The 25,437-nt window shown below is 44.3% G+C and overlaps 1 protein-coding gene across 1 annotated transcript; it reads left to right on the top strand.

Moving 5' to 3' along the window:
- The first annotated feature begins 1,863 nt into the window (after positions 1-1,863).
- ari-1 (E3 ubiquitin-protein ligase ariadne-1) lies at positions 1,864-24,243 on the top strand. The gene is made up of 10 exons (XM_084598946.1): positions 1,864-2,219; positions 9,755-9,822; positions 10,484-10,565; positions 12,537-12,605; positions 16,562-16,777; positions 16,848-16,954; positions 17,662-17,776; positions 18,134-18,583; positions 19,069-19,181; positions 20,867-24,243. Exons 1-10 carry the CDS (start codon positions 2,007-2,009, stop codon positions 20,946-20,948), a joined length of 1,515 nt encoding a protein of 504 aa, XP_084455072.1. The 5' UTR covers positions 1,864-2,006; the 3' UTR covers positions 20,949-24,243.
- The last annotated feature ends 1,194 nt before the right edge of the window (positions 24,244-25,437 follow it).

Below are 25,437 nucleotides of genomic sequence, written 5' to 3'. Positions count from 1 at the left end.
TTTCTGTGGACACCTCAACCGCACCGTAAGGGAAGGAAGGAAGGTGGGAGTGAAAGTGGAAAGAGAGAAAGAGGAGCCGTAATGGAGGGCTTCGGAGATATTTTGACCACCTGGGGATCTTTAACGTGCGCTGAAATCGCACAGCACACGGACGCCTCTTCCTTTTGCCTCCATCGAAACGCAGCCGCCGAGGTCGGGTTCGAACTCGGGTACTCCGGCACAGTAGTCGGGTCTTACCACTGCAAAACCCTGGCGGGGCACACTAGGCATGGAGAACTGAAATACGTTTCTCAAGTGCCTGGCGTGGCTGTCAGGATGTTTGACAGCTATATAGTAGGACAAGTCCGGCCAACAGCTTCTTTGGCGGGAAGGTATACGTGAGAATTTGAGAGAGAGAGAGAGAGGATTGTGATGTAGTGGAGGGCTTCGGAATAATTTAGACCAACGATCTTGACGTTTTATGTCCATCGGAACGCGGCTTCCGCGGCTAGGACTGCACGGTTCCACGATGGAAGGGATTTAGTGAAATAATTGTGAGAGACCTAAGGCCCCGTCGGGGAAAGCTCTGCAGGACTATAAATAAAGTTGTTACCAACCAACGACGTATATAATGTAGTTCGAGGACTCCGGATTGATTTTCACAACGTGCACCCTGATATCTCACAGAACGTTTCCTTTCACATCTTCGGGCTCAGCGACGACGTGAGTGCAGACGCCACGATCGACGCTATTGAGAGCGTACCACAGACACTATCATATCAGTGACCATGTGTTCAGCAAGGCCTAGCCAGTAACTGCGGGCGGTGGGCATTAGGATGGCACGTAGACTGGGTATGTGATATACATGTGTCATCGATATGCGTAAAAATAAAACAAGCTAATGTGGTTGGCAGCAGGGGTTCAATGCGATCAGTGCCGCATCAGGGTGTGTACGTTTTGCGCCACCCCTCGTGGCCGCCCCTTCCCCTGTACAGCTTTCACTTCATTGTACCAAATATTTTAATTATTTGGTGCACACAATACAAATACGATATAGTATAGTGTAGTGCATACCTCATGAACATACCATTACCATATGGGATCAGGGATAATGAAGGCTGCGTTATTATGAGATGCATATAAGAAAAAGATCGACATATGGCGGTAACAAAACAAAGGTCAACCATTCAATTCTCAATTCAATTCTCAACCATTCAGGCCTCAATCCATTCAATGAAAGGTTACGTATACCTGCGCGAAGAAGACGGGACGCAAAAAAGGCACATATACGACATTACTTAATCCATTCAAGTCTCCGGTGCATCTTATACTTTGTTCGAAATGAGCATTAGGCTGTATAAAGCGTGGCTAAAACCGTGCGCTACGGGCACGTGTACCTGTACTACATAAGTCAACTGCGAATTGACTTCTATCTGGGCCGAGCTAGCACGCGCGTACTGCACCACGAAGGTTGGCACCGATAAGTGACAATTTTTAAAGATCAAAGCGAGTTTCTGATTTAGAATTAACGCCACCTCTTTTTTTTTTTTTTTTTTTTTCTTTTTCTCCTTACGCGCAAATATGTCGATGTCAACCACCGTCACGCGCGACTTGCACGCGGAGATCCTGGATTACGGCTACTACGGCTGCTCTACTGTTGGTGGTCCTTGAGGCGGCGGCAGCCACATCGTCGGCAGCGGCGACGAAGGCAGCAAAGACGAAGCGGCTTGAGGCAGCACGCCCCGCCGAACAGCAGGAATCCTGCGGTGGCCGAGCGTTGGGCGCTCGCCGCGGGGTTGCTGCCGGACGCGGCCGTCCGCCGCCGCGGCGACCACAGCCAGCGCTCTCCCAACCACAACGCGTCGTTGGCCTCCTCAGGTGGCGCAAGCAGCGCAATGACGTCACAGGATAAACACGGTATGGAACGATGAGCTGTAAGGTGGCCTGTATTAGGCCCAGTGTCCTTTCTCAATTAATACGCTTATCACAGTCTTCTGTTTCATAACACATTCTCCAAGGGCGTGAACATGGATTCGGAAGACGAAAACATGTACAACACGGATTCCGGGAATGAATCTAGCGGCGAGGAAGACGACGGACTGTCTATTGGTTTGGAACCAGAACCGACTACGGCTAAAGAGAAGATGGAAATTGAAGACTTTCCTTTCGAAGTTCTCACAACGGAGGATATTGTGCAGCACATGATTAACTGTATCAGTGACGTTAACAATATTGTCGAGGTGAGTGTGTCACGGCCGTGCCAGCCGCGGGTGGTGTCGATGTGGTGTTTAAGCCTAACTTCTTGCTTCACGTCTGCTTGGGCGGCTGGCGAAAGCGCATCAGTTGCTTTCTCGCCAGAGCCAAGAAGGCATCGCCCGTTTTGCCCGTCCCATCGGTGCCTTCTTGCGGAGCGTATCCTGACAGCCGCATTCTCCGGACGTAGTCCAACACGGATGCGTATACATACAGAACGGCGCCTGTCACACGGGACGTCCTCTATGGGCCCGAATTATGCATCGGTGGTGCGGACTGCTTTTCCGTACAGACGGCGGCAGTCTTGTGCTGAATATTTTTGCGGTTTGTCAAGGAAAGAGAGGAATAACGAGTCAAGGATTACGTTTATTTAGGTGCGTGTGACAGGGGCTCGCCGTGCCGGGGCCGTCGTCTGCTGCGGATGCGAACGTGCGCTTGTTTAGGGGTCACACGCCGTTATATACGCTGCTGCCTTTTGCATTGCCTGGTAAGGTCTGCGGTTGTCCATTGATGTCGCAACTACGCATGATGTGTCGAGACCGAATGGCATCTTGCTCACCACGTAATACAGGAAACGAAGGAAGCAGAGCGCTGTTGCTTCCCCGAAGAGCTATGTTGTGTAACAACAAACGGCTTACGGCTCGGAAACGAAAGGCTTACTTTGTCATTAGCATGGTGGCGGAGATCGTGCGAAAGGGCTAGGCCGAACTGTGTTTAGGGGAAGCAAATCGGGGCTGGAATTTTCGTTGGTCGAGTCAATGTAACATTATTAGTATAGTTATGCACAGGTCTTGCGGTTTCTGCATAGACGCAGTGTTCCAACTTAGTGCTGGTACCTTGAGTTGTATTCTAATTGTCCTTGAAAAGGTGGAAAATAACTGCACCGCCTTATGCACCCATTGCAGAAAGCCGCGTATATATATATTTGTGCCAGCATTTTTGCATTGGTGACACACCTAGCTGCGATTTCACAGTAATGAGTTGTTGAATTAAATGTATTGGCTGTTGGCTAGTTGCTGCAGTTAATGATTTGGTGCTTTTTGGGTACTTGTGCAGGGCTTTGTTTCACTGACTTCGAAGTATGACCATAGCCTCCTCTAGAGGAGGCTATGGTATGACACATCTTTAGAGATGCTTTGTCTGCAGCAGCTTAGGTTTTTTGGTTCTGTGTTTTCTTTACTTTGAATAGGCTCACATGCTTAGCCACCTTATCGTCCCTATTCCGGTGACCTATGATAAGCCATTGCAGCAGTTGCAATTACTATTGTAAGAATATTAACATGCATAGCAGCAAGGGATCCTGAAAGTGTCGATAAAGTTAGTAAGATTAAGAACTTTATTTTAGCATTTGCATGCTCAAGCTATTTTGTGTGCACGATCATGGTGTTCTTGTTGCTAAGGGGTTTCTGTTACTGACCAACTGAAGCTGATCCAAAACATGGTAACATTGTGAGCATCGGCCTTCACAAGGAATAATTTAGAGGCACTTTTTGTTTCCATGTGCATAGTGCTGTGCACTTATTGAGACCTTAATGCTTCATATTCTTAGGTTTGAGAATGTCAGCACTTTTTCTTGTTAAAGAAAGCAGCTTTCTTGCATTAGCAAGTCGTGCTATTTAAAGCAGGCTCCATGTTGTGTCACTGCGCTGCATTCATGGCTCCTTGAGCTCCTCAAGGAGAGCTCACCTTTTATGTTCCCAGTATATTGCACGAAGCGATTGTGACTTTTTGAATGCCATCTGCGTCTGAACTGTGGTGCGAGTATAGTGAATATTTGAAACTGTAGTAAACATTTGAAACTGAGCAAACCCTAGGACTCACTTCCACGAGCTTCACAGTTTTGTATTGCTTGAAAAACGCTGCAAGAATATAACGTTAGGCAAGCTCTCATGGTTTGTCTGTGATTTGGCTAGTTAAAAAAAAAAAGGCATTATGCTAGGCAATAGCAGGTGTTTATTGTCTGCCCCCAGCCTTTGGCAGGCTGTGTTTTTGCAAGCTGCAATGTCCAGCCATCTGTTAAACAGTTGTGTCTATGCAGTGCAGCCAAGCAGCCCACATAGTTACATCATCATTTGCAAATACTTGTGGATTCCCTGTACTTAACAAGTTCATTGATGTTTTAGTTATTGGAATTAAGGGTATACTGGTAGTTCCATAGCCTTTTCTAAGTCAGTGTGCAGTACAAAGTAAGAGTGTCCGATTACACTGGTGCTGAATTTACACTGTCATATTTCTGCAAAACTTATTTGATATTCTGGAGTTGTATACTGATAGTGACAACAGTTGTTATTGGCCTGGATTCTTAAACTTGGTGTTACAGGATCTGATGTCCCTGCTTTGAACTCTAGTGAAAACCTGTGATAATGGATGGCTGCTTTGTGGATGATGATGAAAACATTTATTAACATTGGCTTAGATTAAGGGAAGGCTGGTCGGGTCCCTAGTCCGGGACGCCGTTGGTAAAAGCCGCTGTTCGTGCTCTTGCGCCGAGGGCTCGTTCCTCGAGGTTCGAGCTGGATAGGGCCGCCTCCCAGCCTTCCCACGTTGGCTGATTTATTATGTCAATACTGGTATTTTGTTGACAAGCCCATACCATATGGTATAAGTTTGCCTTCTGGCCACAAAATTTGCACTGCGCCGAAAAGGATTCGGGCTCAATGGCGTGAAGTGTTGCTGGATTTTTAAAATGACATGGTTTGTAACCTTCGAAGGTGACACTCTTCTGATTTATTAAGACCCTTAGCGGGCTTTGAGAATGTCTGCCTTTCAAGGCGCAAATGCTGTAATATCTCTGAATATGTTGTTAACGGAGAGGGAGAGCCTAAATCAGCAAGGGAAGATGTAGAAGGATTCCGGGGAAGAAAAGCTCGGGCCAAAGCGTGTGCGCGTTCGTTTCCTTCAACTCCCTGGTGACCTGGTACCCATATTAGCTCCTTCCATGCAGCTGAAGTCCTACATTGACTCAGAATTTTGCAGGCTAGCGGCGTGATTCTGCCACGCATATAGTTTCTGTAAGCTGCCTCGGAATCTGTAACTATGTATTTCGATGCGGAGTGCGTTGCGGCTAAGGCTATCGCCACTTCCTCCATAGCCTGCATATCCTCGTTTCGAACTGAAAGTCCGAAATCTTAGTGGTTGCTGCATACATAAATCTTTTAGTGGCTGCTATGTAAAATGTTAGTGCGTTGTGCAACTCTGACAGTTTGATATTTACCACTTTTGTACTGCATTATGGAACACTGGCTGAATTCGAATGAATCTAGTAATTTCATTGTCTGCTCTTGCTTTCCTCTTTTGCTATGCTTGCTTATCTCCTCAACACAAATGCTCTGTAGATTGGCTATTCACATGTGTTAAGTTGCACCAGGATGAAGTCCAGAAACATCATGGTGGCCACTACTGGTACTGTTTATGAATAGAGCAACCTAACCTTTCAAGTACCTTAGATTAGACTTAACATCTACAGTTTCTTCCTTTTCTCTTCTTTTCTTTTTGCAAAAAGTGCTGTACATAATAGTTGGACACCACTCAAGGCTGCAGCAACTCACACAGATTTCCTCTGCAACAGAAAGTAGTTCACGGTTAAAGCTTTTCTTGTTACCTGGATAAGAAAGATAACAGACAAAATTATAAGCTTAAGAATTTCGGTGCCTGTGGCTTGTTTGGTACAGTTAGTGTCTGACTGATTTCATTTACTGTTGAGTGGAGCAACACACTAGTCAAGTACCGTAGCCCATAATTACCAACTGCTGTTTTTTTTTCTTTTCTTTCTTTTTTTTTTTTTTAAAGCTGTATCCTACTGTAGACAGCCTTATTCATTTGGTCTGTTATTTCAAAATGAACATCCATCTTTAGCATATATTCACCATTTGATTGCGTGCTGTTAGACAAGCTATGGTATTCTGCATGATTTGGATGCTTCAGTATTGTTTTGTGTTCCTAATGGTAGCTTCTACTAGTCATGAATGTTCACTCCAAATTTTTTAAATATAGGACCTGATACTACAAAATGCACTGCCATCACTATTGCGTGGCTAGCTGGACGTTTGCGGCGGTCTATTGCTTAAGCTGGTGGCACTGTCACTTTCTCCCCAAATTTCTTGTGGCTCATTACTTAGATAATGCATGAATGTTGTTAACGGTGCTCCTGTTGTCTGCTTTGCCGGTTCCTGCAGTACAAAAATTGTGTTGAAGGAGGTCGGCCAAGGCATTCACATGTGTAGAAAAACAATAGAAAAGAAAAGAAATGCAAACATACGTGCTGAGTATGACCATAGAGTGCTGGCCACATTCTGGCCTCATGAGTGCCACTCTGGCCAGTATTTTAATGAGTAGTAAGTAGTAGTAGTAGTGGTTATTTTATTGTATATATATATATAATGAAGCACCGGAACTGGGGCGGTGGAAATAAAGGGATAGCGAAGAAGGGGTAGAGGAAATCAAAGAGGTGAGTGATAGGGAGAAAGGACAGGGTAGGTAAAAATAAAAAGAAATATATGCACTATGGCACAATATACAGTAGTTTGCTTGAGGCCCACCCGCAAATGTCTTCTCTCGTATTCTGACTCTAAAGTAGTGAGCTTCCGCTTTAATTGTATTATGTAGCCATTCAATATCAGTTCTACCCTCAAGTCAGTTTGCAAAGGCATCAAATAATGCTCTAATACTTGAGCATGATTTGTAGCTCTATGAATGTGATTCATATTAACCTTTGTTTTATCATATTAGGCAATTTGTTTTATCAGTAATGCTTGCTGTGTAGTGAATTTGGTGTACTATATTTACTGGCATTCGTTTGTAACATGTCCTCAGACTAGCTTGTACATTAACAGCGTTAATTGTTGGGCTAGTTGGTGATCACTCTTAAAATCCATATGTACGTTCGTCTGTAAAATTCATGTACGTGTCTTCTTACTGTGTGTCCTGTCTTTTTGCGCTAAACAAGATGAATTTTAAGATAGCTTGTACATCATGATAAATTTCAAGATTGCACCTACAAGCCATGCAAAAATGGCATTGCAATGACTGTTACATTATTATTATTATTATTATGAATTTCTGCAGTGTAGGACTGGTTGCTGCTACTAAACCTGTCTCAACAGTGATGGCTTGAACTTGGAAGTTTTCATATCCGCACCCCTGTTTTTCTGTGGGAAACATGAGCATTCAGATTCAGCGATATGGAAGCATTTGCAGAGGCTAGTTTTGCTCTTTTCTTGTGGTGCTGCATTGTTTTTGTGGCTTTCACATATTGATAATTCATTTTTAATGTTCTTGTTGGCTGATTTACAGTAATGTCCTCTCAGAATGCCCCTGGCAACATATTTTTGGAGTTATCATTAGGGAAAGGAACTAGCAAATTGCACTCTTATGTTGTTATGTGTGCCCTTCTGATGGTAACTGCTTGATGCTGGTGCTGGCCAATGATAACTGGGTCTGTTCAGTGTGCATGGGAGCATTATGTAGGGTACATTGTTTGCTACCGTTGTCAGTGTGTGCTGAAAATATTCCCATAGATATTGGTGGATGACAAAATTCAGTGGTTAAATACTGAAATTTCCTTCAGTAAAATTACTCTCTTTTATTCTTAGTGGCTTTTTTTTTGGCGCCATTTTCACCATTTGTACTTGCCACAAGCTAAGTGTGGCTTGGGAGCAGTAGCAGGCAGTGTTTAGCATTGTGAGCTTCTGATGTCCTGTGCTCGTAGGTCAAGGTTCACATAGTCTCCAATGGTTGGTGTTGGCAGTGGCTGTTAGATTTGTGGTAGAGTGCAGGCTGTAAGCACTAGCACTTTATGTGTGGCATTAGTGTGCGCACTGCTCTTGCTTAAATGAAAGGCCTTTCATTGTTTGCATGGTACATAATGCTGCTAGGTGTGGCCTGATGGGTGTGCACTAACTGGAGGGGTTTGCCAAATCTATTGTTACTTGCAGTACTTTTGTTGGCATGGATCGATGCCATTGTTTGTGGTTGTCAGAACTGGCCCACATATCTTGTGTTGAGAGCCCAGCATTGTGTTGGTAACGCTCTCCATTGTGTCATAGCATGTGTCCGAAATCTTTCTTGATTTCAATGTGGAGCATTGTCGTTGCTACTTTGTGCTATAGAGCACTTCTCCTTAGACCTGTTTGCCTTTTCTTTTGTGGCTGCTGTGCTGTGGAGATTCAATAGTACTGCGTGAATTGTGAACCGGAATTGCAAACAATGCTGTGTTTTGCCTGAATATCGTATCCAAACAGATGCAGTCTTTGGACACAAAAAGGGGTGAAAAAATATATATACAGGGTTTCTGGAAGAACAAGGCACTTTGGTTTCAGCTGAAGTGTTCTGCATTGTTGTCATGATTGGAGCTTGTCTAGTTGACTTCTTGGAACTTTAAATGCACTTGTTCATTTGTAAAGAGCAAAGATGTAAAGTACTTACCGTCTCACTTGTGACCACTTCTGATTGCATTAGCATAGGTTAGGCATCATTGCTCTGACAGGTGTGTTTGCAGGCTGGTTTACCACTGCCTCTTCTTTGTAGCATTTCCACCTGCTGAGCAGCATTCTTAACGTTTTCATGTTTTTTTTATTTCTTTGCAGCTTTATGGTTGTGGCCATAACTGATTGTGTAGGGTGATTAGTAAGGGGTAATTTTTTAGCTTCCTCAAAAGTGCCCTTCTACAGGAATAGAAAACGAAGGAAAGATTCAAGTTGTCGAGGCTCTGGGTAGTTAAGCCTACAGAGTCTTTAGGGCTATTTGTTATATGACATGACTGTCCGTGCTTACTGACCAGGAGTGCCAATGCGTGCTTTTGTTCATTATTGGTTACGGTTGGGCTGTGGCTGTACTACTGTAAGGCTAGGTTGTTGGCAGTTGCTTGAGACAGTGGTCATAGCTGACCTGTGGAAGCCATGTATTGTTATTGTGAGGGCCACATTCATGTTTTTACTCACTGAGAACAGTTAGAGTTCACTATTCGAGTTTATATAGAGAGCACGAGTTGAATGAAACATTTCAAATGTTATTCTTGGCATGAGTGACAGCCTTCCTTGTTTTTAACCCATAGGTGGATAGCAGCATGCCTGAACAGGTGATGTTGAAGCTTGTAACCTAATTTGACTGTTGGCACGGCATTTTTTTTAGGAATAAAAAGATTAGGAGTGAAGATAGAGGACAAAACAGCATGATGAAATGTCTATCTTGTTATGTGGAGCTTTTCTTAAGCTGGTAGAGCAGTAAATTTCCCTGCAGAAAGCCTTAATATGTTCTAGAGGCATGGGCTTTGCTGTTTACTTGCGGCCACATAAAGCCTTTGTGAAAACTGGAGTATTTATTTTGGGTCCTGATGTCTAACTCACTGTGCATCGTGAATGTTCTAAATGTGATGAAGGTGAAAGTGACTTGGAAGAAAGCCCCTTTAGTCAAAGGCTGTTCATGTTTGCACCAGCTGGTCCCGATTTTTCTGACTTTGTCATGGTGACAGTTGATTGTTATGGTTAATAACTGTTAAGGACTTGCTGGTTCTCTTTTTGTGCAGATCCCTCCCACCACAACCCGGATTCTCCTAAACCATTTCAAATGGGACATGGAGAAGCTGTACGAAAGGTGAGCTGTGCTGCAGGTGTCAGCGTTTTTTTGTAGCAGGTCTTTGAGGAGCCTTTTCTGCAAATAGAAGAAGTGTTTCATAACATTTGCGTGGCAGGTGTTCCAGTGTGGGCTGTTGCAGCAGCATGCGAAGTCTTTGTAGTTAATTATTAATGTTGTGGTTTGCCATTGAGGGGCAGACTGAGGTACGAGTTTGTAAATTTGCTGTAATCTCGCCAAACTAGTGCAGTCAAAAGAGAGTCATTCTTCATATCTCCAGAAGTCGATCTTCTAGATCTGGACAGTGAAATTTCACCGTGGACAGATGTTAAATATACAGTGGTTAAACAAGTAGACTTTTATTTTCGACCTTGACTGCCTAATTTTAATGTGAGTTTAGCTGGATCTGAAGGTTCAGTCCTGATCTGTTTAATGATTCAGGCTTCGTGCCATTACAGCTTGAAATGTGTGCTTATTAGCTCTGCATTGTGCTCAGGTTGAAGATAGTGGCATAAGGTTTGTTAGCCTTGCTTGGGATCTTGCACTATTTTGGCAGGAGAGCAAATAAATTGCTGAGCAGCTGTCAGTTTCTCGCTTGTTAACTGGTTTTGGCACTAGTCATTAGCGATTGTAGATGATTCGTGTGATACGCTTTCATATTTTGTATTGCTTGGCTGTGCAGGTACTATGATGGTGATCAGGAGCGGCTTTTTAAAGAAGCACACGTGGTAAATCCATACAAAAAGCCTGCTAAATCCCAGAAGGTAAGGGCATGCATTTACAGAACAGAACTGTGGCTTTTTAGGTGCCTGGATGGGAGGTGTTTATTAAGGCTGCGCTGTGGTAAACCCTCCTTAATTCGGCTTTATTACAGTATCGGAAGCAGCATGTAGAAGCATGTGAGGGAATCATGCATAGGGGTTAGAACAACATGATTCTATGCTAGAAAAAACAACAATATACCAGTGATAAGCCAAGCAGCATCGAAAGCGCCACGACTGGCCAGCGAGCACTCAAAGTTGCAGCCATGGAAGGATGTGAAGTTAAAGCGAAAACCGAAACTTTGCGAAAATGGGGAATTTTTGTGTGTGGTCGTGCCTGCCATAGCACACACGAAGTGTGTGGACATCACTGCTCTGTGCAGTTGAGTTTCGGGGAGGTTATGTTTCAGTGATTCTGGGTGCGCGTGTCGTAGCTAGAAGCGATCCCCCCTTCCGAACTAACCAGAGTGAGCCTGCCCATTGCTCGAATTAATGAGTATAAAACACTATAATGTTACATGAGCATTGGCCAAACCGTGCACCCAGTTCGAAAGATCAGAATTTCTGAATTAAAGAGGTTTTACTGTACTAGATTGCACAGGTGTCATTCTGGCCAGAGCACCGTGTTTTTTTCTCTCACCGATATGCTGGCTCGCACAGTGTGAAGTTAGCTATAAAGTTCACCGTATATTGTTGGTTGTCTGTGACGTTTTTGCATGTTTTTAAATTATCAGCATCCACTTTCCTTGCGTGGAATGCTCTGTATGCATGAAGTTTCAGCAGTTCTCTTCTGCGCTGGCTTATAACTGTCCTGCGTTTTCAGCATTGCAGTTGGTTGTTTAGGTTATGCCACATCTCAGCATCAACGCTTGCATAGCATGCAAGAACATACACAACTTACAGCCTTTCATACCATTCATAACTGTGTGGTATTAAATCTTGACACATTGTGGAGAAGCCGCGCATAATTACATGTCGTGCGTGGGCGGTGCACAGGCGCAGATTGGTGCTGACGCAGGTCTGTGCCGAATTTCAGCATGTGGTGCCATCTATCACCGTCAAGGGGATCTGGGCATGCGCAGTGGAACATGCGGTGGTAGATGACAGTAATGGTTTGCGATACACCAAAGCTTTCTATTAATTGCCCCGATTCTTAAACTGGCAGTGGAGAAACATATTTCAGTGGATGTAGCCCGCAAACTGCTGAAGCTTCGCAGACGCTTTTGCAGCAGAAAGTCAAAGCGCCTTAGCTATCTTATTCGCATGATGAGTGATCATAACATGGAGCCTACTTGCTTCAATTTTTTCTCTCTTGTTCTTTATTGTGCAGCCAGTATTACTGAAATGCCAGAAACCTTAATTCATATTTTGGCTGGTGGCAGATGCTTTCATGTGCTGGCAACTATTTTCTATTCTCCTGCCTTCATACAGAGGCATAGAGCAGTGCCAGAAGTGCAGTCATGCATGACCGGACACTTGTCTGTAGGGAGTAGATTGCGTGAATACGTGTTTGCCACTGTAGCACTGTACATAGAAGCTCTACATTTTGTCTTTGCCCTGTCTGTGCTCTGCACTCTTATTTAATGCGCCAAATCTTACTGAGGTGCTCTATAACGGGCCTATTATGAAGCAGCTGAAAGTATCTACCTGTATGTCAGGTAGGGCATGCCTTGACAAATGCAGGAAGGAAACAGCCTGATTTTAAATCCAAGGTATTCAACAGTTTTGTTTTATCGTTATCTGAATTTTACTTCTCAGTGCCTATTATTCCTTGGAGAGTAGTGGAATTTTTGATTGCAAATTCTGTACAGACCTGGGGACACTTGCCTTTGTGCGCTTCTCATGTGATCTCATTCGCAGTAATTTTCTTGTGTTGGGTGTGTTGAGTGGTCATTAAGCTTTAATTATTTAGGGTTTTCCCCAATCCATTTGTGTTGCCGCCGAAGAGGTAATTTGTTGTGGCTGATTGTGCAGAAACGTCAAGTATCGGCGGCTAATGGCATGGAGGACTGTGAAATTTGCCTGCGTGACCTGCCCAGTGCGGTGAGTGTTTTTTATTTTAATCTTTTTATTTATGCATACTTACATACTTTACTGTGGTGGAAATTGGTTACATTATATGTTGTTATGGGGTGCCTTCTCTTGTTTCAATATGCTAGATCTTTTGGTTTTTCTTCCCAAATAAAATAGCAAAATAGCATTCATGATAGTGGGAACTAGAGGTAAGGAAGAACTGGCATACGATTTCTGTGAGGATGAAATTTAACAACTATTGGCAGTGAGGTTCATCTCCGGTGCCACTTCTATGGCCAGTCCTCAAGGACTATAGACAGACACCAAATTTTAGTGGGTGTTTTCCTGTTTCAAACGTGGATCATCATATGGCATTTGCCTAGGACTACTTGGTAATTTATAATTGAAATTCTTCCTTGATGCTGTTATTTAGGGCGAAAGCCTTTAATGCCTCATCGTTGTCGACAGAAGGTTGTCAGCAGAGGTGTCACTCTTTCGAGAGAGAGAGTTAAAAATAAATTAATAAACCTTGCCTCCACCGGGAATCGAACCTCCATCTCTTGGATTTCTAGTCCAGCGCTTTACTAACTGTTCCACGCCTCGGATCGTGAAACGCTCTTCATAATTCCCTTCGTCTACCATGAGGATGATAGCGGGATTCTGTGAGTGACAGATACTGTGCCTTTCCTTTTATGTAAACAAATTATAGGACAAAAGCGTAGCTTTTTGTGTTTGTTGGTGCATGAACATAGCGATATTGTAGTGCAACAGACAAGACACACGAGAAGACTCGTTCGGTCTTCTCGTGTGTCTTGTCTGTTTTGCGCTACAATATCGTTAAATTATAGGACCCCAGTGAACTTTGATGCGTTCAATGAAATGCTGGTTGTGTTCTACAAGGGGCGCGCGATGTACTGTCATGACAGGTTATGACGTCACCAGGCGATTCATGCATATACGAAGCTAACCCTGCTGGGCGTCCGATCCAGGCGTCTGTGCGGCACCTTTCATTTGCCGCTTCCTCGAACGCCGCACCACATAGGAAAAAAAAGCAGACCCAGATGTCTAGGAGGCATTAGTACAGCATTGATTTACAAGATAGAAAAGGCGCAGTATCTGTCACAATTCTCCGCGGACACATGTACCACACACCGTAAAGGAAGGGAGGAAGGTGGGAGTGAAAGAAGAGAGGGAGGTAGTGGTGCCGTGGTGGAGGGCTAGAATCCACCGTGCCATAATGGCTTTCGCCTCATCGCACTTTAGTAGTCCAAAGTGCCGTCTAGAATTTTTTTTGTTTTCGTTTTTGGTTCATAATCTCAATAGTGGCTATGATACGCTGATGTTTATTTAGGTTACGTGAGGCAAGGCCAATTGAAGTACAGACCTGCAAAGATAGCGCGGTTGCATGGGGCTGTGTGTTCCAACTTTCATTACCTTTCTGGCCATTGAGGGTGCTTGGTTGACCTGGCTATCATTATCTGCTGTGATAACATAAATGAACTCTCACCTAATCAAAAAAAATGAAGAATTTGGTGTGTGCTTCTACTCTGCAAATTTCATTCATTTTGTTATACAGTGCAGTCCACCTATAACGATATTCAGAAAACCTGAAAATCCGATCGTTATAACTGATTATCGTTGAATCTGGACCGACGAAAAAAGAAAAAAGCACACCCATGTATTTGCCCATGCTGCATGTAAGCTGCCTAGTTACGATGAGTAAATCAGGTTGAACAACGCTAATCATCGCAAAGAGCACTAAACACTTTATTACAGTATACATCAATAGCCATAAAATAACTTCAGCATACTTATTCGTGTGAAGATTGACAATCGCTGTGAGCATCGCTTCCAGCGTGTTTGCTGGCGGCAGTCCTTTTTGCGTGCACGAAACTGATTAGCGACTGGATGAACTGAAGGATATTCCCAGCCCTGATGATCGTTAAAATCGTAGAGTGCGAATGTCCGTATTTTTTCACAAGGTTTTCATCCTTAAAACCTTGCCAAAAATCCCGATGAATCTGCCGTTTCATCTCGTGAGCTATCGTACTGTCTGCCAATGTGGTCGCCGCCATCTTCCACGGACGCAGAATCGGCGACGGCGATGACGATATGGCCGCAGTAGCACCCTTTGCGCAGCTGCGATAGCGATGATGATAGTGCTCAGTTCCTTCCGTTTTCGCTGCATATGTCGAATTTTCACGTCATTGCCTTCTTAAAATTTCTTTTATTCAATATTCAATAAAATTTTCGTGGTAAACAGCTACCAGGCGACGATAAAGCTTATTGTTGTACCCGATGTACCGCCGATAATCGATCGTTATATCTAGTTTATTTTTACATAGGGGCAATGGGAAAAATGATACATCTCAAGAATGTGATCGTTATAAACGATATATCGCTATATCTGGTATCGTTATGCTTTAATGCTTTCTTTTCACCAGCCGGCATTCCATCAAATACTTAACCGCGCATAACTCCTTTGTACGACGACACTGGAGCGTCCAGTGTGTAGGCATTGTCGGTTTTAGCTAGGTTACTTGCTTTATGCAATGGAAAAAGATGCCATTTGTTTCCAAGGTGAACACAAAAACACGTGATCACAACTTATCTGTATGTTGCGCATAGAGCTATAACTGCTGCATCTACAGCTGTCCATTGACTGCACATAGCGGCAGATATATTGTGTCAGGCTGCCATCTGCTAAACCTTTCAGAGTCTGCTTCTTTTGGGTGTCTTTAGGGTCTTGTCCTTTTCTTCAAGCAATGGCAGTATGTGTGCATATTTTTTCTTTGTTATAGCAAGTTTCTTTATGAGGCCAAGCTTTAGCAGAATTTTCTGCACTTGCACACTCGTATGCACTCTGGCAGCCGAAATAGGCAATGCAAAAAGGAAAACAAAACCGGCCACGCATGCGCAAAACGGGTGCTTGTACAAGACAGCACGTATGGATGACTAATATAACTATGGACAAGACTGCTATCACCTTTGAAGTAAAATAATGACAAATGCCATTTTTGCCAAGAAATATAGCAGTGCCAGGCCTCAGTACATGCTGAAACAGTGCTATCTGTACAGGTCTGTAATTCCATTGGTCTTGACATAAGGCACTGCAATATAATTGATGATACATAATGTTAATTCGCTAAAAAAAAAATAGACCATGAGGTCCAGGCTGCTTCAAAGGCTTTCCTGGAAAGCCAAGCCAACAAATGGCGCGTCTTCATTTGCATTGTCATTTTTCTCATGTCTCGTGTGACCTAAACACCAGCTTGACATTACAGCCATTGTTCGGTTAATGAAACCGAAACAGGATCAAGAAGAAATTGAAATGTTGATTACTTATTGATCGTAGGTGAATACTGCAGGCAAATACAAAAAAAAACCATGCCAGCAATAATTTGGTGTCTATACTCCTTTAAACCGTGATGATTGCCATAATAAGGAAGCCAACAGCAGTCACTGGCACAGAGTTCGGAGGTCGTGGGTTTGGATCCCATCGGCGATATGTGGTTTGTTTTTTCTTCTACTTATTTATAGATTATTTCTATGATTACATTGTTACTCCACATTGTTTGTGTGGGTAGCTGTTGGCTTCCTTATGATTATAAAAGCAAAGTCCCTCACTTTTACTTCATTGACATCATTAGTGGCACCATTTGTTCATAACAGTAAAGGCATCGACTGCGAGAGGAACAGTATCAAAGAAAAATCTGATCTGCCGTTTGTGAGTAAGGTTTCCGAGTTGTCACTGTATCCAAGTCGGGCTTTTGGAGCCTCTAGTCTCTCCCACCTTCTTATCCGCCCCACATTTTTTTTCTGCTCTTCAGAAAATTTGTGCCTCCTTTAGGTGGGAAAACTGATGGGGAGGAAAGGGGGGAAATAGCTTCTCGCTTATGTCTACCTTGTTATGCAAGGTGGACATTAAACAGATGAATTCGTGATACGGGAAGTGCAGGGAGAACGTAGTACCTTGCTTTGCACAGATGATGACTGGGCTAGCCTGTGACCATCGGTTTTGCACCGAGTGCTGGAACTTCTACCTGACAACCAAGATTATGGAGGAGGGCATGGGCCAGACGATCTCGTGTGCCGCCCACGGCTGCGACATCCTTGTGGACGACCAGACAGTCATGAAACTGCTGACGGACCCCAAGGTGAAGCTCAAGTACCAGCACCTCATCACCAACAGCTTTGTCGAGGTGAGTCCCCACCCTGCGAGCAAGGGGCGTGTTCGGGGTGGCTAATGCTGCTGTGTGCTCCATATCACAGTGCAACCGGCTGTTGCGGTGGTGTCCTCAGCCCGAGTGCAACAATGCCATCAAGGTGCAGTATGTGGACACGCAGCCCGTGACCTGCTCATGTGGCCACACCTTCTGGTGAGTCGTGTGCTTATTGGAGTGGTGGCATTGGGGTATTTGTTGGAAACTGACGACTCGTGTGTCAAAGTGCAGCCTTGTGGGTACACGAGCACCGTGTTAGAGCCCAGCAAGTGCTGTGACCGTCAAATTTTGCTTTTTTTTGCTAAGCAGTGCTAAACCTGGCATACTCTGTGGCTTTGTCTAAAGGCCGCACTGAACTGCTGGATGGTTAGGCGTAGCTGATTTCTCATATGGATGGGAGCTTGCTTTCACAAGTCCTCTTCAGTGTGCTCAGAACAAGATTTGCATACCAAAGCCAAATACAGAAAATAAAGACTAAGTTTTACTTACTGCACTTTACTTGTGTAGCAGGCTGTTAAAGGAAAAGTGCCAGGACTGTAAGAATGACGAAGCATGATGACAGAATGTGTGTAATTATGTATAGTGCTTGTAGATATAATCAGATTATAAGAAACGACTAGACTCATTTTTCATTATTGCTCAATTTACATTGGCTGTGCCTTTGCACTGCTGTGTTTTTGTCACGAAATTCATGTTGCAGAACCTTTTGAAGGCATGCATGCGTCAGGTGTTCTTAATAAACTAAGAAAAGCTTGCTTGTCTGATCAGCTTGTTGTGCATAGTATTAATACTTTTTTGCCACGTGAAGGTTTTGTGGTTGATGTTCCTGCTAGCCTGATTTTCTCATCACTATCTCTGTGCAGCTTTGCGTGCGGTGAAAATTGGCATGACCCGGTCAAGTGCCACCTGCTGAAGAGGTGGCAGAAGAAGTGCGACGATGACAGTGAAACGTCCAACTGGATAGCAGCAAACACCAAGGTATACAGACGCATGTGCTGCGGCATGTTTCACACAGTGCGTGGTGAGTAGTTAAGCGCTGTGTGGCTACCGTGATTGAAGCTAAGTTGTGTTTCCTGGGGGGATGAAACATTTGCAAGGAGCTCCTATAGAAGCATGATCGGAGGGGCAGCATGCATTTTGCAGCGTGAAGATTATGGTCTCAAGTTGCATTTAGCTCGTAAAAAATATGCCTTGCTTTTGTGTCGGGGCTAAAATTTGCCATGTGGACAGCGGCTGCTCACGTGACTCTTCTGTGGTTTTGAAGTAAGCAGCTGCAACAAGCATGCATTTTGCCTGCGAGGTTGAAACTGTATTTTGATCACTTCTGCCTTTCAGGAATGTCCGCGGTGCAGTGTGACGATCGAGAAGGACGGTGGTTGCAACCACATGGTATGCAAGAACCAGAACTGCAAGGCGGATTTCTGCTGGGTTTGCCTCGGTCCGTGGGAGCCCCACGGCTCGTCGTGGTACAACTGCAACCGCTATGACGAAGAGGAGGCGCGTGCAGCGCGGGATGCCCAGGAGCGGTCGCGGGCGGCACTACAGCGCTACCTCTTCTACTGCAACCGCTACCTGAACCACATGCAGAGTCTCAAGTTTGAGCACAAGTTGTACGCAGCTGTCAAGGAAAAAATGGAAGAGATGCAGCAGCACAACATGTCCTGGATTGAGGTGCAGTTCCTCAAGAAGGCGGTGGACGTGCTGTGCCAATGCCGCCAGACGCTCATGTACACCTACGTGTTTGCCTACTACCTGCGCAAGAACAACCAGTCGGTCATATTTGAGGTGAGCATATACTGTATCTAGTCTTTTCCAAGCACCCCCCTTCTCTTTTTTTCATGATCGCAATGCTGAAAGTGAGCGGGGCAAACTCATTCAGACTTCCATTACAGCTGTCAAACAGCTGACACCAAACAAAGCAACGCGGGCCCTCAATGCCTGCCAAGCTCTGCCGAATGGCCGTCTCTTTCGGGTCTGCGTGACAACACGTGGATAAAAGTTACCGGGGTCGCTTTTGGCGTTCTGTGCCGCCAGCTGCTGTGTAGTGTCACAATGCAGCAATGCAAAAACTTAGAGGTCAGGCCACCTCTCATGCAAAAGGCATGCAGATTTTCACGCAAACTTTTTTTATGAAGCTGAGGGAGTGAGGGGGTGCTTAGAATCTCGAAAATATGGTATTATTTTCTCTGTGCACCCCATGCTGGTTGTGACACCTGCTGAGAACCGACCAGTATTCGTAACTATGCACGCTTTATATGCTTCCCTTGCAGGACAATCAGCGGGATCTGGAGAGTGCCACCGAGAAGCTGTCCGAGTACCTGGAGCGGGACATAACTCAAGCTAACTTACTCGACATCAAGCAGAAGGTGCAGGACAAGTACAGGTGCGTGCATTCTTCCACCCCATGGCAGTGGCACGTCTGGTGCCAACGTGCGCCTTCACTAGGCATTGCACCCCTTACTTATCTGTGAGATCTGTGTGTATTTGTGCTTGAAAGGCAACTGTGGAGTTTTTTTTCCCTTAATATTCACATGGTGTAATACTTTTCTTCCAATTCTGATCGTATGCTGCAAAACATATGCAACCAAGTTTGTGGGCCGCGCACCAATTTGTTCATGTTGAATCAGTATTAAAGATTGAATTTTCATAGCCTCAGTTCAGGTGATGTCTGCAGGCAGCACTGCGTTAGCAATGTTACAAATTAATCGCATATAATTGCCCACTTTATACATGAACAAATTTTTAGGCTTCAGGTAGAACAAGAGGAAGAAGATGCCTTACACGGTATGAAAGAGCACTGAACAAGGGTAGAGGGGGGAGAAGCCTCAGTTCGCAGGTTGAGCCAACGTTTCGACAAGCTTATTGCTAACGTTAATAACTATTACTGCAAGCAGGAACTCAGTTTTGTGTCAAGACCTGGTCTAAAGGTCCCTGAAAATGCGGGCACGGACAGACCTGTATAAACAGACTGCAGTTCTTGTCATATTATACTCTTCCTTTCGAGATTGTAGATGTTGTAGCGGTGGTAGTGTTTTGGGCTAGTTGGTTATGCTGTATAATTGCAGGATTGTAAAAGAGCTCAAGATACAAAAGACATTGATATTGCAGCAAAATTATTCCACATTATGCCACTGATTGCAGGTTAAGTTTTGTGTCACTAAGTGGCCAACCTAAGCACTAGTGTGGTTCCTGCTTGTGTTTGTGAGTGGTGTCATTCATAGTGCCTCTGAGAGTGCTGGCTTAACGCAGAGGTTGGACATCTCTGTTTTATTCTTTGGAAATTTAGCGAACCTTTTTGGTCTATTTTAGAATGAAATTGCTTATTTTTTATTTTTGCAAATATTGTTTTTGGGGTGGGGAAGAATTACCTGCTTCTTTTGTTGCATTGATATAATATATAAGCGATGCACATACATACTTATCTCAATCAAGCAAAAGGACTCTGGCCTTCTTGTCTATTTGCCTTCATGGAGTCTTTTTATCTGGTTGTGATAAATGAGAGTGCATTTGTTCCCTGAACATGGGCCTTTTTCGTCGTTCTTGTGCTGGCCTTGTTCTGATAGTGGATTGTTGGGATCACAAGTTTTGTTTTTTTCTTCACATTCCATGTGAGAACTCATTGACCACATAAAGGTTCTGATAACAGGATGATAGTCTGTGAGAAGGTGCTGCGCTCTACGAAACTTGACGAGGTAGTGGAGGCTGTTGCTTTGTGCCTACCGTTTGTCTAGTGCAACTGTGCTCCTGGCTTCCACGCTTTCTCTCATGGCTGATTGCAATTTGTGCTCAGTGGTTAGCAAGCTATGAACCGTATCCTATCCCACTGTGTTGTAGCCGTGAACCTCCGCCCTCCGCAATTTGTCTCTATAGTGGAGTGATTCCCTCTGGTTCTTGCTGTCTTTCTTGTGTTGTACCTGCTCTTTCCTTTCCCACGCCACAGATTTCACTGTCTTCCCATCATAATGACTGTAACAGGTCATCTGGCTCCTGCCCCCTCTTATGCCCATTTGTCTGCACCAACATTTCATTGCCAATCATCACTACAGAACAAATGGCTTCCACGTGCAGGTACTGCGAGAGCCGGCGGCGGGTGCTGCTGGAGCATGTGCACGAGGGCTATGAGCGGGACTGGTGGGAGTACACCGAGTGACGCCACTGCTGTGTGGTTGTGGCGGCAGATGCTTGTGTGCCGAAGCCCAGTAATGCAGCGCTGCTGTGGTGGGCAACATCTGCACGGCTGAAGCAGTCAGCAGGGGGCCACGGCCTGGGCTGAGGCGGCCGACAGACAAGGTCTGCTCCATGTGCCCCAAATGATGTGATGGGTGGGCCAACTGGACGGCCATAAAGAGCGGTTTTCAGATAAAATTGTGCACACGAGGACTTCCTGATTCTCTGAGTTGCGGTGCCTGACAGCCTCATAGGGCACGTGGCTGCTGGTGTCAGGTTCGCTGGCATGCCACAGGACGAGATCGACAAGTACTCTTGAAACAAAACGGCTGCTGCCTTTGGAACTTTTACTTTTTTTGCCGGAAGGCAGCATTCTTGCCACGGACTATGTAGAAGCACCTGTTTCGGAGCATCTCTTTTGGCAATCTTGCTAGTGCTGCAGATACGATCGTCACTTAGCAAGTTGCTCAGCGCTGAGTAAGTAACGAAGCCGTCTGTGAAGACTTGTTTGGAATGTTTCCCAACCTTGTGAATAAAACTCGTGCAGCGGAAATGCTGTCTGAACCAGCAATTGTTGCAGTGCAGTGGACGTACCACATTTCGTCACTGCCACTCGTGCTTTTAGATTGGGCTCTTATAGGATGGATGGGTAATTTAATGTTACTATTTATTGTAATAAATTGCAGTCATCCTTGTCGGAGAGTTGCAAATCTGTTTATTGTGCGGCAAGCATGCTGCATTCATTATCTTGTATGATACTAGCTGCTACTGCTACAGGTGGACAAGTTTTTTTAAAATCAAATTTGGTGCACCCGAGGGAGATGATGGACGGCATGCAAACATTTGCTGGCTGTTCTTGCTGTTAAAAACTGCTAAGTGCAAGTGTATACTAGTACTGGGTTTAATAGTGAGTTCAGCAGCACTGATGCATAGCAGCCTTGTACCTCCCTTTCCATCTTTTATTTCTTTAGGTTTTGCTCATTGCACTAATGTAATCGCATTCCTTAACCGTTTGCCAATTTTGGGAGCTGTGACATGGCTGTGCTCAGAGGCTTGCATCTTTGTTGCTGAATCCTTCTATGGAGTTTCATGTCATGACTGCCTTTAAAACTGTGGCTTTATGGAAAATACTTCTAAAGTGTTGAAGCTTTGTGGGAAATGAGGTCCTGCTCCCTTTTTATTTTTTTGATGCTTATATTTGTGGCCTAAAAAGCGAGTTTACAAACTACAACACATAATTTTCATTGCATGTGGAATGTCTTCTTCCTTAGATTGATGTAGTCATAAATGCCAACGTACCCACCTGCTGGAACATTGGTCGAGTAGAATAATGAGCACGACTGTTTTGCCTCTTCTACCGTATAGCCAAGACTTTGTATCAGTGGACTTCTGACTGTTTCTAAACATGAATGCCTGGAGAGTATGTTTCATGTCTGATGAAAGGTTTTGTTATGCTTGTAAGCTTGGCACCATGCCATTAACTGGCGCAGCTCTGTGGGATTTGCTGAGTGAACTGTAGCAGCAGCACATTGTTTTTGTTTTGGCTCCTGTTCATAGAGGGTTGATTGAACCAGAAATTACATGGCTGTGTTAAACTTGCAGGGGCATGTTAGTCAAGTGAACCATAAATGAGCCATGTGGGATACTGGCAACCAGGTGGTACATATTGTAGCTTTATGGAGTTAAAAGCAGACGTCTGTTAACCGGTGTGTTGTACACTGGTTTGTCACCACTGTATGCCACAAAAGAATCAAGGTTTTAGAACCAGTTATTGCACACAAAATGCATATGCACTTTTATAAGCATTTGCATTGCAGATGCAGGTTTCTAGCTTTTCATCTATGGCTTATAAATCATCTGGAGAGATGTACTGCCACCTGCGACAGTGGCCCAATGGTTTTGTCATCTGCCGATTTTAAAGTTGTGGGATTGAACCCAAGCTGTGGTGGCAGCATTTCTCTAGAAATGAAATGCAAGCTTTCGTGTTCTTAGTGGTAAAAACTAATCCAGAGTCTTCTGGTCTTGCATCCCCTGTAGTCCATGTGCTGCTTTCAGGTGTTGCAATTCCACATTCATACAAGGAAGTAAGTTAAAAAATGACTAAAGAAACCACTTTTAAGTGAGCATTGGTTTTTCTAGTGCCCAGAAGACTGCTCAACATAAAATTGAGCACGTGCATCATGTGATTTGCACTTCTGTCAATGTATGGTGTTGGTAAAGCCTATGGGTATATGTTTTTTTCCCCTCTTCTGAAGCCTATGGGGATACCAATTGCTCCCTCTGTGATGAGGGAGAAAGCAGCTAGAGTTGTGACTACTGTGCTTTGTGTTTTGCAGGTGGCAATATGCGCACACGTTCGAGATTATCTATGATCTTCAGTTTGATGCAACTTCCAGTGATGTGCTTTGATCATTGATGATTCATGATGATCAGTAAATAATGTGCTGTTGCTGAACATATTCAGGTAATGATTTGCTCTTTCCTGGTTTGTAAGCGTATGATAAATACAGGTGCGACAGAGGATTTGTCACAGTGACACTAACTGCAGACCTTTTTTCTGCAGCTTGTGTGCAAGCTGTAAAGAGCAGCAGCACAGCACTACTACATTCAAACGTAACAGTAGGAATATAAAAGCCAAACTAAGGTAATGGCACACTGGATCCTCGAGTGCCATTACCTATGATTCCATCTTGAACCTTGCGACTTAACCTTAAAGAGCTGAGAGCATACCCACTACTCATCAATAAATGCAATAGTGAGGCACAGAGGTAATGGATGAGCATCCCATACCGTACTGTGACACGTTAAAAAGACTGTTGTTATTTCAGTTGGTCTTCAGTTTGTTCAATATGTCAGCAAGCCTGTGTATTTGGCTTTCCTTTGAATAGACGTTTCTTCATCCTATACACTTGCCGAAGGTGCAGCTTGCTTGCTTTCCACCTGTCAACAGTGTGCTGTCAAAATGCCGCATTTAAATCTGAAACACAACTGTCGGCTCTAAAATTTGTTGCCAAGTTGAAACTGTAAATGCGAACATTTTTGGTGTGCCTGAAGCTGCTGCACAAGAAATCAGACTCCGTTACTGTAACCAAGGTGACATCTTAAAAAACTTGTAAAACTTATTTTAGAGCTGTATTGAGGGTCAACCATGCAGTAGGCAATTTTAGTCGAGGTATTAAGGCAAAAGCCTTTATAGGCTCTTGCACATGTATCAGTCCATATGCAGAAAGTGTTACACTCAACCTCTCAATAAAATGATGGTGGAGTTCTGTTTAATATTTAAGAACAAAAAATTGTCCTCCACCGAGAATCGAACTTCTACCCCTTTGATCACCAGCCGAGCGCGTTAACCGACTAAGCCACTCCGGGCACGTGAGAAACATCTTGTCTAGCATTCTTGTTGTCTCCATGGCAACATGGCAAAAGGGGTGCGCTTCAAAAGATGTCATGCTGAGGTGGTTGCCATGGTGGCCGCTGAAGTAATGGCGCATTCTAGCAACTGTGTGACCTCATGGGAGGGGGTGGTAATATGATGACATCGTTGTGAGAGAGTGGTTGGCGCAGTGGAAAAAAAAAAAGCCTAGAAAGTTTGTGCGCGTCGCCTCCGCTTCAGGTGGTTCCGGCTTGCGTCTGAATGTTGCGTGGCTATCGGAACATTGCACGATAAGAGCGATGCCATACCACCAGTCCCACACTTTAATGTGCAGTGCTACGAATGCACGCCAAGGAACGCCACGTGACAGAAGCGACAGTGTACCATACAATCACACTTACAGGAGAAAATGTGACCGATACTGTGCCTTTTCTTTCCTGTAAATCAGTTATAATTTATAAAGCGCTGCAACGAACGCACACCAAAGAAAGAAAATTGCTGCTGTACGGCACGAGCCCTGGCCTTGCTAGCAAAAGCTCTGCAAGGGGCACACAATATATTGTGTGCACTGTGTGCAGCAGCAACGCTCAGGCTTTCACATTTATCCAGTGCAGATTCTGCAGTGCTTTTGAAATTCCTTAAATACTTGGTGCAAAGCAAATGATTACCACCAGGACGTCTCATGTCTCTCTTGTACGTATCTGCTGTATGCATTTTTACTGCATAGCATGAAGAACAATTGGAGAAGTGCTTGGACATGCAGGATCTTTATTTCTTGTGAAAGGTTACATACGATGGTTGTTTTTCCTTTGTAGTGAACTATAGGCATTCAGTACTTCATGAATTGCATTCCATGTACACTTATGATGAAAGTACTTTACTCCCCCTATCATACAAGGCTTTGTTGCAGATTAATGCCACCTTGTGCTGGGAGTGAAGGTGTGCCCCTTACACCTTTAGAAGTAATTACGATGGCTTGGTGCATCTAAGCTTTTTCGAGAGATGCTAAAGGCAGTAAAGGTGCAACTGGTGAGCGAGAATGGTAACAAAATGTGAAGCAAGTTTATATATATATAAAGGAGCAGCTGAAAGGGAGTTT

This window comes from Amblyomma maculatum, chromosome 3, assembly GCF_055883805.1.
Source record: "Amblyomma maculatum isolate TAMU_Amacu chromosome 3, ASM5588380v1, whole genome shotgun sequence".
Classification (NCBI taxonomy): Eukaryota; Metazoa; Arthropoda; class Arachnida; order Ixodida; family Ixodidae; genus Amblyomma; species Amblyomma maculatum.
The sequence above is the reverse complement of the archived record's forward strand: the minus strand, read 5'-3'. Positions and strand labels throughout refer to the sequence as shown.

What these genes read in the sequence shown, in the direction of transcription:
- ari-1 (XM_084598946.1), top strand. Translation starts at nt 2,007, where the DNA reads ATGGATTCGGAAGACGAAAACATGTACAACACGGATTCCGGGAATGAA. An exon ending in TGCGTGACCTGCCCAGTGCG is followed by an intron (nt 12,606 to 16,561) that starts GTGAGTGTTTTT and finishes TGCTTTGCACAG; the next exon opens with ATGATGACTGGGCTAGCCTG. An exon ending in TCATGTGGCCACACCTTCTG is followed by an intron (nt 16,955 to 17,661) that starts GTGAGTCGTGTG and finishes ATCTCTGTGCAG; the next exon opens with CTTTGCGTGCGGTGAAAATT.